The 16,775-nt window shown below is 29.7% G+C and overlaps 2 protein-coding genes across 2 annotated transcripts in view; both read left to right on the top strand.

Annotated features, from left to right (window-relative positions):
* Positions 1 to 12,110, top strand: part of LOC113375645 (transcriptional coactivator YAP1-like) — a 19,032-nt gene extending 6,922 nt beyond the window's left edge. Inside the window, exons 3-7 of the mRNA XM_026615574.1 lie at positions 8,990 to 9,127; positions 10,331 to 10,578; positions 10,651 to 10,831; positions 11,194 to 11,279; positions 11,384 to 12,110. Coding sequence (XP_026471359.1) covers positions 8,990 to 9,127; positions 10,331 to 10,578; positions 10,651 to 10,831; positions 11,194 to 11,279; positions 11,384 to 11,476 — 746 coding nt within the window. The 3' untranslated portion in view covers positions 11,477 to 12,110. The remainder of the gene's footprint in view (positions 1 to 8,989; positions 9,128 to 10,330; positions 10,579 to 10,650; positions 10,832 to 11,193; positions 11,280 to 11,383) is intronic.
* A 3,490-nt stretch (positions 12,111 to 15,600) lies between these two features.
* LOC113375644 (cytochrome P450 4C1-like) overlaps positions 15,601 to 16,775 on the top strand; it is a 26,411-nt gene continuing 25,236 nt past the window's right edge. Inside the window, exon 1 of the mRNA XM_026615573.1 lies at positions 15,601 to 15,689. Within this exon, the coding sequence (XP_026471358.1) occupies positions 15,601 to 15,689 (89 nt within the window). The remainder of the gene's footprint in view (positions 15,690 to 16,775) is intronic.

Below are 16,775 nucleotides of genomic sequence, written 5' to 3'. Positions count from 1 at the left end.
ATAAAATTAATATCACTACATAACTCCTTTACATCAAAATTCAAATGGACCTATTGAACGATTTCATTCTACTATTCTAGAACATATACGTATCTCAAACGTGAAATAATAATCTTAGTATTCTTGACATTATCCCTTATGCTATTAACGGTTATAATAGTTCTAAAACATTCAGTGACAAAATTAAAACCATTTGAATTATTTCAGGTAATCTCTCTACGAGATCTCCTTTTGACATAGACATAGAAACAGAAATTCTTACAAATTATTTAGAAGACCACAAACAACGAACAAAGTTAATGTATGAGAAAATTTTGAAAAGAATTTATAGCAACCAAGACAAAACAATATCGAAACATAACGAAACAAGACATGATCCTTTGCAATACGACGAAAACACACGTGCATATTTAAAATCAAACCCGCGAGACAAAACCGCTTTCACGTTACAAACAGATACAAGTACAGAAAGATCTAGGAAATACAATTCTTACTGACAAGAATATTACGATACACAAACAAGAACTCAAACGTCCAAAACTAATACTCAGCAAATCCCACGTGAACAAGATGTTGTTGTTTCAACTAATGATATTACACCTAGTACTAGCAGCAAAACAGTGATCAAATTTTTCTTCAAGAATTAATACAACTGGAATTTTACCTTTTGAATTAGGAAATGCAAAGTTAATCGAAAATATCATATTTTATTCATTATGTTAATACAGATTTGATTAAACAACAGATTACTAATTTGGTTACAGATTTTGATACACTTTTATCTATTTTAAATAATAAACATAACGATTATTTGAGAAGATTAGATTCAACATTTCTTTGACAAATACTATGATTAATGTTATTAAAGATAAATATAATATTATTAGACCAGTTAGAAGAATTAAAAGAGGACTTATTAACGGACTAGGTAGCATAATTAAGGAAATTACAGGGAATTTAGATGCACAAGATGCAAAAAAGTACGATGACGCTATACGTATATTAGAAACTAACGATGAAATTTATGCAAAAACATTGAATAAACAAATGACATTAAATAATAAGTTAATTGAATATTTTAATGAAAAATTTATTAATATTAGAGAAAATGATGTAATATTAAATAAGAAATTGAATGATATCAATGATTATCTAAAATTCGGTAGTTTTAGTCATAATGAATTTTTATAGCTAAAGATAGTTTAGAACAAATTATTATAGTTTAGTTATTTAGCAAATATTTTAAACGATTTAGAAATATCATTAGATTTAGCTAAGATGAATTTAGTTCATAACTCAGTAATTAAATTAGATGATTTGAATTTTATGATTAATACTGTAAAGAATTATACAATGTAGAATCATTACCATTTCCCATAGACGATAGTAATCTTCACAAATATTATAATTTACTTAATATTCAATATTATTACGCACAGACGAAAAAATTGTTTTTTTCTTATCAAATTTCCAATCACTTTACCGAAACCTATAAACACTATAAATTATACCCAATTCCAAATACAGAAAATAGAGTCATTATTCCACCAAAACCTTTCCTTACATTTGGCACAATAACTATCAATTTGACGATACAAATTGCAAAAAAGTTTCAGAAAAATATTTTTGCAATATTAGACACATATTATCAAACGACGAAGAATGTATCATAAAATTACTACAACTAGATAACACTCACATCAAACATGCAATGAAATTCAAGTCAACATTACACACAATATTATAGAGAAAATAAATAACGCACACAATATATTCTTTTACTAAGCACACAATCAAGAATCGATATGATTTGCAATCATCAAGAAGAAACTAAGTTTATTAAAGGAATTTTTCTTTTTTTAAAACTCCCACACTTATGTAAATTCAGCATTGACAAGAAAAACTATTACAATCAAGAGTCGTCTATAGAAGGAAAAGCAATTATTTTACCAAGATTTAACTTCAACTACAACATTTCAAAATCATCCGAACCAATTGCAATCAAGTCAATTCAAGTAAATGAGCTATCTAAAATTAAAGAAGATCAGAACAATTCATAAACTCTATGCAAGGAAGACTGGAATTAACAACAACAGCATCGTGTCAATTATCATGTATATAATATTTATAACTATTATTATTATTTATACTGTTCAAGTATTGCAGACAAAGATACAACAAAAAGAAATTACAAATTACTCCAGAAGTAGAGACACCCAAGAACAAGAAGGCCACAACCAACCCCAACCTGCACCCCGAGGTTTTTCATCTAGGGCCGGAGGAGTTACGGGATCCATCCCGCTGACATAGCTTATATCTAGCCACAAGATCCTCCTTGCTGATAAAGCATATTTTTAACTATATAAGTAGCAAGATCTCTACATTCGAGGAGGATAATCTTTGCCAGTATTACACCAGTCCAGTATATAATTCATGATATCATTATATTGTAAAATTCAGTTAATTTGATATATTTTATTGTAATTTAAGAAATAAAGTTTTTTAATTTATTCTCGAATAACGAGTAGCAAAATTTGCTTTACAGCGTAAAGCTTTTAACCATTTGAACAATGCACTAACTGTTTCAGTTTTGTTTTTCCTAATGGTTGTCCAGAAGCTAAAGTTTTGATTTTAACCGACTAGCAAATTTATCTGTGCTTTTTTCTTTTGTTTTGTTTTTATGTTTATATTTATTAAAACATTCTATTCTCGCTCAAACTGCCGTGAAAACTTCCGAATAGCTTTCTGGCGTTTTATTGCTATAAAAGCTCACTATTCGAGAAAACAAAATTTTCTGAAACAATGCCGGACTATTGGGCATCCCGGACTATTGGGTTCGGACTAATGGATTTTTTTTATAGTCATCGACGTCGGTTATATTTAGAATAATTTGTGAAGTGTTTGGTATAACCCGTATAAACGTCAACATTTCGTATGTGATATAAGTAGAATCGTGCAAGAAAAGGTCTCTTCGACATTGCCACATTGTATGTTTGGCCAGTGAACCGAATCATTGTTGACCCGCGATTGCCCAAGTCCGCGGGTCAATCCGCGATGACTGTTGACTGAGTGTAATCTGCCGATACCGTCTAACACCGGAACCGCGATAACATTTCACTTGTTTTGATCGTTTTCGGGCTTTCTTGGACGATGCCAGGATGACTCATACTGATAACACGATACATGAAAACATCGACGACCTTCGCATTTGATTTTCGATAATGAGAATATTCATTATTTATTTCGATTGATTATTGGAATAGAGACTCACTCGTTACTTTCTTATGAAAATGTCCAAGCTGTTTCTTCGAAATATAATTCGCATGTAGTTCTTGATTCATATTCGTCGTTCGCAACAGGAAAACTTTATTGATTTTATTGGCAATATTTACAATGTGAGTAGTTCTGGCTAATTTCGCTGGCTACTTGACAAAGATTTGTTTTCAAAGAATTGGCAGCAAGAATAAGCAATCAAATTATCTTTTAGAAGTGAACTTCGCATTATTATTATTTATTCTTTCCAGTAATTCTTTGATGAAATTATTAGACATAATTTTTTTTAAATAAAAATAAACTAATAAAATATCACGTGTATTTACTTTATACCTGAATTTTAAAAAATCCAATTATACTATACTGATTTTGAGATAGATTCCAAAAGAGAGAAATATGTAGTATGTGTTTGTTTGAACATGTTTCCATTATTGCTTTCAGTCTGCGGGAAGGGGGTAAATATTACCACGTATCACCATGGGGAGGAGGGTCCAGAAATCCTTAAAAATCCATCACGTGATTAATGAACGCCCCCTAATTCGTCTAAAAAATTAAAATTCGAATCTAAAATATATCTCGTTAATAAACAGTGAGTCAAGTCTTAAATCATCGCCGATGTAACTACATTGACCTCGTCGTCTAATTACATCAGCTTTTTTGACCGCGGCGCATCGATAAATGCGCTATTCGATTTGTCAAAGTCCAAATGCGTTCAACACAGTCGGTCTCATTAAGGCTGATAATTATTAAAAAGATTGGCTTGTGACTCATTTTAATTTTCTTGTTTTGATTTATCGGCAGACTATTGATTGCCGCCGTTGCAATGATCACTTATTGACACTGCTGCGCAGCATTCGTATATCCTCGTGCAGAGAAAAATATTCGAATGTAGATAACAATTATTTGCGTGTGTGCATATCTTGCAATTGTTTTCAGAAAAGAAAAGGATCTTTTCTTCACATTTCTATATAAAGGCAGATTCGGAGATCCAGCTTATAAAAATGCCATTTGGCGGTCAAAAAACAAATATTATGTGATTTGAATCAACCTATATGAAGTTTTCAAAAAACATCGGTATTTTCAATATTCAAATTTTTCATGTTTTCAAAATTTTCAAAAATGTTCAAAAAAAATCAGAGCTTGCAAAAAGAATCTAACTTCTCTATTACAATACTACTATTACAATAAAGAACTATTAAAAGTTTTAAATTACAGTACGGAAAGTTCCCGCAATTTGCCTTTGAGGCAAATGCACTACTAGTTTTCATTTATATTTATTATGTCGCATGAGTCAATATCGAATTTTGTATATTTTTATGCATGTTCAATAAGTTTTAATTAAAGTTCAATTTTCCAAAATATCACATTTAATATATCAACAATAGTTTGGTATATTCACATATATGACATACAAAACAGTTAAAAAATTTTTTATTCTTTCATTATAAATTCACTGCTATATTTTTTTAACTTAAATTATCTACAGAAACTTATCAAATTCGAATATTTTTAATAATATATTAAAATAATATATTCAAATAATAAAGTATAAATGTAAAATGCCTGGGCCGTGGAGTTTGTTCAACAGATAAATTTAAATTCAATTGAAAATGTGATATTACTATTTATTAATGCACTATATCTATTTAGTGTTTTATTTCAAGTTGGGTGTTAGTTGTAATATGAACATCGAGATATGTTTAAATTATATCGTTGTGTATCAAACTTGATCAGCACTCTTAACTCAATGCATTTTCATTATAATTCTATGTTTTCTATGATTTCTAATATCAATTAACCCTTCAATCGATACCCCAGCAGAATCTGGTAATCGTCTTTCAAATTATCATAATTTCGAGCGATCAGTGCGTATCCTCTGAGCAAGCACGTGGCCTAACGACGTTGTAGGACGATTGCCGGGTGGTCTCGCATCGCGGAAAATGTAACCGCGCTTTTCTCGGACGATAACGCGATGCATCGATTCAAAGGTCAGTCGCGGTCAGTGCGATTCCCGTACGAACATAACAGTGCGGACGAACACAACAAGTGCTTGGAATAAGATATTAATTATTTAATAGTTATTTATTCGCACACGTAATAGATTTACTTTACACAAATCTCTACTGTTCTCCGACTTTTTTTACGTAGGCTAAGTTATAGTAATCGCAAAAAAATCGAAAAAGATCCGTTTTCGATAATTCAAGAAACATTTCACTTGTATGGATAAAATGAAGTACTGATTAATTTTTGGGAAGGCAGATTTAGCGGTTTCGGAGATCGAGTGGAAAAAGTAAAAAAAAAACGCCATTTGAGGGTTAAAATTGATTATTAGACATATGCACATCAAATTATCAGATATTTTAGAGATTTTAATAAGTACAAATTTTGTTGACATTTCTATGGGTTCCGTATCAATGTTAGACTGCGATACGACGCTAACGAGCTTCGATATTTCGTCTCCAAACGGCTATACAGCGCGATTGTTTCGAAAAAAATTAAAATTTTCAAAAAATTTCTAAACATAAAAATAAATTAAAATTTTTAAGTCTTTTTTGAAATTTTAATTTTCGGTACGGGAAGTTTCAGTAATTTTCGCCAACTTTTTTGATGAAACTTGCCAACGCATTTTAGTAAAGTTTTTTTTAATGGAGGGCCTCTCAAAATTGATGATCGATTTAAAAAAAAAAATTCTTAGTTGAACAAAAAGTCTTCATTCTTGAAAACTTGGAGCAATAATACTAATATTATTCAAATGCTACTTTTAATCGTCCCAATTCAAATAGGTAATTGAAATTTTTCGAACTAATTTTTATTATACATAAAATAACTAGAAATCTGATAAATATTCACACTTTTGTTATATAAGTTGACACAGTATAATTTGTAAAGGATTCGATGACGTACTAATTACAAAGCTTAAATCGCCTAATGAAACTAATAAATAATCTTTGCAAAATATAGAGTTTTATCAATTGATCTATTAACTGATAAGTTTCCGATTCCTTCTACTTCTTCTCTAAATTATATTCGAAACATGTCTGATGATCCGAAGCGCACCGAATCCACTATTTGAATCGTTTTCTTTCGAATGCCGAGAATACATACCACTCGTGTATAATTTAGAAATAATAATTATTTGCCTGTACATGTATTATATTATAAACCCTCATGCGATAACGCTAAAACGCAAATGTGTGGAATCGGATCCGGCACGCGATCGTCGCATTCCTAGCCTTTGTTGATAGCACACAATATACAACTCCCGTGGGGGTAGTCCACGACCTGAACCTCAGAAACACTTTGGAATCTAACTACCACTACCCCTTATCACAAATCGTTACATGTGAATGCAATTAATATGGGACAGAGCAGAACCGAAGAAGAATTTATATTTATACTTGAACATATCACGAAATAAAACTAGTGGTACATGGCATCGTGAATTGAGGCACATTGTTGGAACTTCTTGTACCGAAAATTATATTTTAAAAAAGCTTTATTTTTTTTTTTGAAAACGTTGAGAAAATTTTATTTTTTATATATTTTGAACTTTATTTAAAGTAATCGCGCTGCGACTATATATCGAAGCGCGTAAGCGCCGTGTCGCAGACTAACGGATAAGGAACTATTGGTAAGGAACCCATAGAAATGTAAACAAAATTTATACTTATTATTAAAATCTCTATGAAATATCTGATAATTTAATGGACATATGTCTAATGATCGTTTTTTTTTCACTGGATTTCCGAAACCGCTAGACCTGCCTTTCAAGAGTTTAATCAGCTTCTCATTTTGTCAATACAAATAAAATTATTTTTGAGTTATTGAATTCTGACGCTCCGTTCTCATTAAAACTGATTTACCATTTTTGGCACTTTTTGCCCCGTATCTTCGAAACGCTGGACCTGCCTTTGCTAAAAACTAACCAGCACGTTTTCTTATCGATATGAATCAAATGTTTTTTGAATTATTCAAATCAATTGATCAGTGTTTTTCGTCGACAAAAAATTGTAACCGTTCAGACATACGCACGCACGCACATACTTTTATTTTTTGCCAAAAAATGTATGAAAAATGTACAGAGGGCTTTGAAACGTAAAGATATATAAAAATTTTCTTCTTCGATTTTTTTACGATTACTGTAACTTATCCTACGGGAAGTCAACGTTAAATCAACGTTTTACATGTATGCCGAATTCTAATTTGGGTAATCAGAATATCTATCTAATTGAACAAGTATTTTTACTTTTTTATGAACTATGTAGTCAAATGTTTTGTTTTTGATATTATCCTAATTTTTTTCGTTTTTTCAATATGACCGTTGATATAATTTGATTTTTGACTCAATATTTTCGCTATTATTTTGATATAATTCTTTACTTTACATTCTAACTATGGAATTGTTCAAAGAGCAATTTTCTTTATTTTTTAAGTCCGTAGTAGTTGAAAAGTACCGATCACACATGTTACATACAACTAATACTTTTATCGACTCCAAACGATTTATTATTCCTAAACGTGAACCTACTGACACAAATTTTTCAAACCGACGGTATTAAATTTAATAATATTATTGTTATTTCTATATTCTATTAACATCAAAGATTTGATATAATTAAATACATATCTATAAATTATTAAAAATGAATGAAAATGTTTAAAAGTGATATATTTTTAATGTATCAAAAACGTATTTCGAGAATACAAATTTATTCATTTAGACAATTATGATTGATTTTTTAAATGTACAATATTTTATTTTCCAACTCTGTATGCATAGATGACATGCCCCAGAATGCCACGACGGACGCCAATATTACTATTACCTGCTATATACACGTTGATTTATAGTTGAGAAAACTGATGTTGTTCGTGTTTAGTTGCATTCCTGTAAAAATTTAAATTGTGATATGAGTTGTTGATATTTAAATATAACTTAATAATGAGAGAGTGGGTATTATTACCATCATCAATCATAATAATAATAATAAATAACAAATGGTAGTCTGCCCGAAGGCAGGTCCATGGTGTGAGAGCCATCACAAACAAATGATTTTTTTACCCTTCATCCCATTACCACTATTCCCTATTTTTTTATTTCATGTATTTTGATCCAGTTTCCTTTCCTTTTCAGAATTGTGCTCAGTAGAGTCCTTTCTTCGCCCACTCTTCTCAGGACTTCTTCATTTGTCACTTTGTCTGTCTACTTTATCTTTTCCATTCGCGTCCACCACCACATTTCAAAACTCTCGAGGTAGATTTTATTGGCCTTTCTCAGAGTCCATGTCTCCGATCCGTACAGAGCTTGGACACATGGACACATTCATCAATCATATTCGTATATTTAAATACGTTTAATTTTGGAATTGTTAGGTTGAATAATTATTTTTCACATATTTTCACCGTAGATAGTTCTTATTGTTGTAAAAAAAAAAAATTGTTGAATTTTTCAGTTCTTTCATAAGTACATATCGACTGCATACTTAAAAACGTGGGAATGAAATACCCAACAACAATTGCAATTCTTTATTAAATAATAAAGAAGTAATATCATTTCCAATATTAAAATTGTCGATACAATTCACTCCACTACTAATTCATTTATGTATTTTTTAAATTGCAGAATTTGAGATAACTGTACTAGTCTTGATGTTAATTAATATTTGTATTCAATTCTATTTTTGCTTCTTAATTAATTTCGTCTACTTTATCACAGTGAGCAAAGCCACTTCACCCACAAATGATGCACTTGGACCGTTGCCGGAAGGATGGGAACAAGCAGCGACTGCCGAAGGAGAAATATATTTTATAAATCATCAGGCTAGAACTACTTCCTGGTTTGATCCGAGAATACGTAAGTAGCTATTAAAAATTTACTAAGATAAAATGAAATTTTAATTGGCATCTTTCTTCAAAGTACCGATTACAGTAGAACTCCAATTATCCGAACTCCGACTATCCGAACTCCAATTATCCGAACTCCGACTATCCGAACTCCAATTATCCGAACTCCGACCATCCGAATCGCCGATTATCCGAATCACTTTCAGAAAAAAAATTGTCAAAAAAAAGTCTAAGTGCGCTATTATTCTTCCACCAGCAAAGCCAGTGTAGGCACATTGTTTGTTTTGATTTGACGGAGATGTTTACAAAACAATGATTTTTATTTCTAAACTTGTACATTTTTTTTTTAACTCGTTTAAGTACATTTTATTTAAAACATGTAAAAATGTCATGTTTCTTTAATTTAATTCAATAAAAAAATAGTGCAATATCAAAACGTAACTTTTTTTCTCTTCAATGGCAATTTTTAAAAAAAACTCTGATTATCCGAATATTTGATTATCCGAATGGGTCCCGGTTCCCATTAATTCGGATAATTTGAGTTCTAGTGTATTTATAAAATGTAAGTAAAAATGTTCATTCTATGAGGTTGTTTGGAAAGTCACTTCGTTTTTTTACTACAGAGGATTTAACTATATTTTTTAACCTAACATCACACTTAAGCCGTATAATAATTATATGATTTGAAAGCTCGTATTTTAAGGTTTGTGTGTAAAAAGTTCTAATCAATTACACGCAGTAGTTTTTGGAGGGTGCCACTTTGAATACGGAAAACTGCTTTCAAACTCGCATAAGTTTGGTCATTTGCCAAAAGCTTTTATAGCTTGAATGGGACCCAATTCCATATTCATCATATTCTCAAGACGTCATCATTGGACCATTAAATGTTCCGGTAACTAAAAAATTGTTTAAGGAGGTAAAACCTTTACCTCAAATGAGGTCAAAAAGCACCTTGATCAGTTTTTTGCCAATAACGACCAAAAAAATATGATCTCGAAATTATGCTAATACTAGAAATATGAAAGAAGATGTTCGATCAAAACAGCCAATACATAATTTATTAAAGTATTTGTTTATTGTACGAAAATTATGTTTCAAAATGTCTATAAAAAACGAAGTTACTTTCCGTACAACCCAATAATTCAATAGTTAATTGGATTAGTTAATTGTTCTGTTAATAGTTCTTGATTTTTCACTAACTTTTTATATTTAGCAACGCACCTTCAACGTTCTCCCGGTACTTGCGTTCCCGGTCATACTGCCGCCATGCAGCAATCCTGGCTCGCTGGCAATGGAGGCGGAACTGCCGCCAATGCTGTCAGCGGGACGGGCCCTGTCGGCGCTACTGTAGGAGGACAATCCTCGGTGGTTCATCAGGCTTCACAACAAAAACTACGTTTGCAACAATTACAACAGGAAAGGGAAAGACTTAAACAGCGTCAACACGAAATCAGAATGCAGGTAAGATTCGCACCGTTTGAAGGTGCAAATTACTAAATTGTCGAATACTTCACATATTTTAACTTTGTTTAGGAATTAATGAGACAACAGACAAGCACGGAATTACAGATGGACCCATTCTTGTCCGGCGTAACGGATCATTCCAGGCAAGAATCAGCGGATAGCGGTTTGGGTCTTGGAAATCCATACTCTATGCCTCACACACCGGAAGATTTTTTGGCCAACATTGACGATAATATGGACTGCGCAAGTGGTAATGAAATTTTAGTTCATTAATTTTGCACTAGGTTCGAGAACCAATGAAACAAACCACAAAATTAAACCAGTTGCTATAAGCAATCTTTCGAAATTCCTTTGAATCGCGATAAAAACGTCCGATAAGTTTTGATCTCGAAGAAAACTATGTATAAATAAATTAGAATGTTTTAGAACTAGCATCTGTAGAACTTTTAATTTATATTGTTTATTGAACACAATATGTAAATATCATTATAAAGCACGAACTGCATGAAATCTCAAATAATTTTTTGGGTTTATTGAATATTATTTTTGTATCATTATCGTTTTTGTGAACTAAGTGTCTTATGATGTATAATAGCTGTGTTTTCTTCTCAGAAAGTGGAGCTGCTATGGATGCCACGGATATATCAGCACTTAGTGATAATATAGACTCGACAGAAGATCTTGTGCCATCACTTCAGGTATGATATGGTCAATATGGATAATGAAATAGATTATATCTTCACCCAAAATTGAGATTCTTTTTGAAGTGTCTATTCTTACACACATGATATAATGTTTTCAGTTGGGGGAGGACTTTTCTAGTGACATATTGGAAGACGTACAGTCTTTAATAAATCCTGTAGCTAAGCCAGACAATGAACTGACATGGTTGTAAGTTGTAAATTTAAAAAATAAACTGACAATATCGCCGGCATCGAGATTTAAAGTTTCGATCTGTTGCCTTATGAACATATGCTCAATGACATGTAACATGAAACAATAATTTCTATGAGCGATTTTGATTATTTAATCATTTTAATACTTAGCATAAGTGAAAGTAATTTAAGGAGAGATGCCTTATATATTGTCTTTAGTTTTGATAGATATTTTTTAACGCTATAGCTATATAAGTAAATAAGTTTTCATTATGAAGGATTGAGGTTGCTTCCAACCGGGATATTAAGAAGTAATCTCTGGGTTTGAATTTATCGCATTTAGCTTAGTATATAAAGCATTGATAATGGTGCCGCCAGAGATAAACCGTATATATTGTTGGAACTGATGAAATGTCGCGATTGGAAGCAGCTCTTAAAGTCATTGTTTATAACTCGATTCTATTTAGATATATTTGATGAAACATTGCGACAAATGCGCAATATATATGTTGGTCAGAATGGTGCTAATATTTAAACAGATTATAATATTAAGAGATGGATTGCCGTTTCAAGGGCGAATGCGCGCCCGAGGGCGCGTGCAAACACTTTAATGCAATCTACTTTAAATTATAAACTTAAACTATATTATATATATATTTTATTATATGCAGATTTTATGACATTGTTTACTATTTAGTATTTTAAGTATTCGCTTATATTTCATATCAAAAACATATTTCAAACGTAAACTTTAAAAGTTTGAATATGAGCTTTATATTATATTTTAAACAATAATAATTTTATCATGCTCACTTTAAGCAGATATATCATGAAAAATTACTTTGGGATAAAGAAAAGTCTAAGTAAATCATTTTTTACAACTTTTCAATATAAATTTTTTATGTAAAAATAATCTGTAATTAAGAATTTTTTGTAAGTTCAGTTTCGCTTCATTTTAGTGATTGCTAGATACTCATCAAGTTTAATTTTCATCATACAGTTTATTTTTATATTTTTTTAGATATTGACAATAAATAATAATACTGCGAAACTGTGTTAAGGGTTAAAATAGTACATGCTCAATACTTTTTGGTCCATATCAGATAGCCGTCCATTTTGTATGCAGAAGAAGTCTTGTAATTATTTTATGAATGGAAGTAAAATATATGTTCAATGGCTTCATTTTGCTCAGTTTCTGTTAGCAAATCACTTTTATATTATAATGCACTCTGCACTCTAGCACTTTTTAGAGTAATCAGATGTCTTGCAAATATATACAATTTTTTTTAGACAAGTGACTAGCAATGCTGTTTTGAAAGATTTTTGGAAAATATATATATATATATATATATATATATATATATATATATATAGTTTACTAAAATTGAATGCTTGTGTAATTTCTAACTTGGTTGCGGCTCAGCTCAGTTTATTTTTCAAATACTGCTAGCTGTTTAATTAAAAACCAATATTTATTACGTGATATGGATTTTTCAAAAAGATCATTAAGGCAACTAATTAATTGCTGAGTCAATCTCAGTATTGTATGATACATATTGAGCTGAGTTCTGTTATGCAGATTAAATAAAATGTGATAATAAACTGAAGATTTATGTTGCCTCAATATTACAGAATGGACTGTGTAATATTATAATTCTATAAAGCATTTGTTTTTTTTATTAAATTCTGAGAAACATATATTAAATATTTTTTGGGGCAGCTTGCACATGTAAGAAATACATTTTATTGTTGGCTACATACTATATCTATATTTTCCCTATCATTTTAACTCATATGAGTACTTTCTAGACTTGTTGTAGTAGTTTTATTACTGTGTAATTATTATTTGTAATGAGATTCAAGTAATATAAAACTTAATAACACTAAATTGAAGATATTGCAAGCTGCTCAACTAATGATCTCAAAGTTGAACAATTTTACTGCTCGAAGGAAAGTGAATCCTTTCAGCATCGGAAGATACTTCATGTACTATATTTGATGTTTATGTACTTATACTATTACTTTGTAGCCTTTAATTTGTAAACAGTGGCCTTATATAAGACTTGTGTTTCTGCCTTATAAAATTATTGACCATGATACTCGACTGATGATAGCTGATAGCGATGCATATCACATGTGCTTCAATAACAAATAAATGGAAATGATTAAATATTATATTTTAAATAGATTTTAACTATGTGCATTCAGAAAGCAATATGATAGGTCATAGTGATCTACTAATGGATTATGATATTGCATATGTAAATACTACACTTATATATATTTATAATGTTTTTACTTCTCACTTAATAAATTTCTTAGATATAAAATGAAAACACGAATTGCCTTAGGACAATCAATGTCTTTTAAACTTTCGAGCTTATAAACAAGTTAATAGAGGCTAATCTATACTATAATAAAAATCTTGCTAAGTGTTGTTATTTTTACATAGATATAGAATTTGCATTCAATTTGGAGCTTTTACAAAGCTCATAAAATAAAATTAAAAAACACTACTTACATGAGAACTTTGTGCTACTTAATTTTTTTAATGAATTATATTTTCTGTACTTACTTGAAATGTGTATTTGTCACTACAAATTTTACTTTCTTAATTTTATTTACAGCTGAAGATAATTTTTTTATAATCTCTTAATTATCTAGAAATTGTTTTATTGAGATAAAAAGAATTTGAATCATTATATATCTATGTTGAATGTTTAGTTATTTTATAAAATTAAATCAATTATAAATAGTCAATAAAGAAATGAAATGCTCAAATGATGTTCGATGTTGATATCGAACAATCTCGATAATATTTGTGCCTTTCAAAACTCATAATGAGTTTGAATCTTTTGATAATAATTCTTATGTAAGCAGCAGAATTTTCCTTAAACAGGAAACAATATTATGTGGTATTATTAAGATATTATTATAGGAAAAAATGTTATTTATATACTTAGCAACATTTGATATAAATTTATCAATCTGTTTTTTGAAAGAAATGGCAATTTTAATGATATAATTAAGTACTTTTGAATTGTTACAAAAACATAATTTGTTTAAATGTTTTATACAACAATGTTCTGCCTGAATATTTAAGCAATATCAAATATTATTTTTTAACATTTGGAACTGTTGATTTAACATTACGTGAACATATTTAAACAATTGTTAAGCATTAAATGCACTCTGAATGAAAGTTTTCACTTTGATAGAATTGCAAGAATATAAATATCACTTTTGGAGCAGCTATTATTCAATGCCTTATTAGTATATGTTACATTATATGAGATTTATTATTAATTTTATGTATATATTTCACTAATAATTAATTTGCTAATAACTGAATGGCACAGCATTGAATTGTTACTATTTGTAAAAAAAAATTATTTTGTAGAATATTGAGTCTAAGATAAAACGAGCAAGAAAAAAACACAACAAAATTTATATGACTAACTTCTTTGTACATAGTGATTTTTTTTAATCTAAATATAAACGTTGTATTTTCAATAGTCTTTTTTAATATCCTTTCGAAATAAATCATCAAATAGTTATGATGAAGATATTATAAACATTATGGCGAGAATAAGAAATTAATTATGACATAAGATGATACTATAATTTTAATGAAAGAAAATAGAATTTTGATAATGTTATAAATAAGTAATTCAAAACTATAACTATTGTTATTTTCTTGCTAATTAGTCAGAGCATAATTTGATGGTCCTCAAAATTCATAAGTCTGATTGTATAAAGATAATCATAGCAGGCCACCGCCAAAGCCATGTTAAAAATCAGTTTTTGAAGTGTTAGATTTGCAATTAGTAGTGCTATCCCAACATTTTGATGGCCAACCATCTCCAAGATCCACTCTATTGACACATTATTCAAAATCCAATCTCCAAAGAAAAACTGAAAATGTAGAAATGAGAAAATAATTGACTAATAAACAATTCAAGACCTGTCTGTTGATGAAATTATTCTTGGCAAGAGGAGTAAGTGCTGTGCAAATATTCATAATCATTATCAGATTATATTTGCATATATAAAAATATAATAAATAATTTTTACCTGTATTGTTATTAGAAGCAGAAGTGGAGGCACCAGAAAATACAACAATGGGAATAATAAGGAAAACACCATGAGTATAAATAATAAGAGGCGCAAAGATGGTGGAAAAGGTGGTTCAGGGTCCCAAAATGTAGTCATAGTTTTTATGAAAGGTTTCAGGTATTGTCGCTGAAAGTTTTATATCAATTTTTTTAACTAAATTTAGTCATTGTATTATGTGCAAAGTTGTAAAAATTTCTATTTTTTTTTTTTGAAAAGCGTTTGAAGGTGAAATTTCTTTATTTTTAAGACTTGTCACCAAACTATAAACTATAAACTATTTAAGAATTTAACTTTCTTCAGGTAAATTTTTTGTATTGGTTGCATTTATTTAAGTATATAAACAATTTGAATGACTAACAAATGAATTTTATAAACAATGAAGTAAAATTAATTTCACAATAAATATTAGATTACAATTCTTTGATGCCAGCGATCCTCTCCTCTAATTCTCCAGCTGGCATGGTGATATCTTTTATAAGGTCGCATGTCTATGGACTCTCATAAATTGTTTTTTGGCATATGGTTTGTATTGCCCCCCATCATCTTCGACGATTAATTTTAAAAATCAATTTTGAAGTTTTAAAACGAAATTATATAGACAATTGTGAATAAATTTTGTTTCACTTGAAATGTCACGATGACGCATTATTATTTGCGCGTCATTCCTTATTTGTATTTTTATGCTAGTTGTTTTATAATGTGACTTGTGCAAAATTTCTAGAAAAACTCAAATTGTAACATCATTTCAATCAGTGTTATCTTAGAAACGCCAAGGAAATAATATGTAATTTGACCAATTTATTTGTACCTGCGTCACCCCCTTAATTAAATTAAAAAAATGATGTCATACACCACTAAAACTTCCTAAATTTAACATTTTTAATATTTTGTTATATAATCCACTCATTTATTTTTATCAAATACATGGAAAAAACATTAAATTAAAAAAAAATTTTTTTTAGGTATAACTTAGCGACAAATGAGTGGAATGAAAATCTGTGTCATTTTTTGTTGAAAATTCGACGCTTTGCAAAATTTTTGAAAATTTTTGCATGCTATTTCCATACAAATCTTTGATTGAATTGCGCTTTATCTAAAAGTTAATATTAAGAGCTAAAACTTTCAGAGAAGAGAATTATTTTTTTATCCTGGGAACCATTTGAGCCCTTGGGAGCAAGGAAATACGAAAATGTCCATATTAAG

Source organism: Ctenocephalides felis, unplaced genomic scaffold (genome assembly GCF_003426905.1).
Source record: "Ctenocephalides felis isolate EL2017-DRISC unplaced genomic scaffold, ASM342690v1 CF-g0.4_SCAFFOLD_01886, whole genome shotgun sequence".
NCBI classification, from domain to species: Eukaryota; Metazoa; Arthropoda; class Insecta; order Siphonaptera; family Pulicidae; genus Ctenocephalides; species Ctenocephalides felis.
Note: the sequence above shows the minus strand (reverse complement) of the source record. Positions and strands in the feature narration are given on the sequence as shown.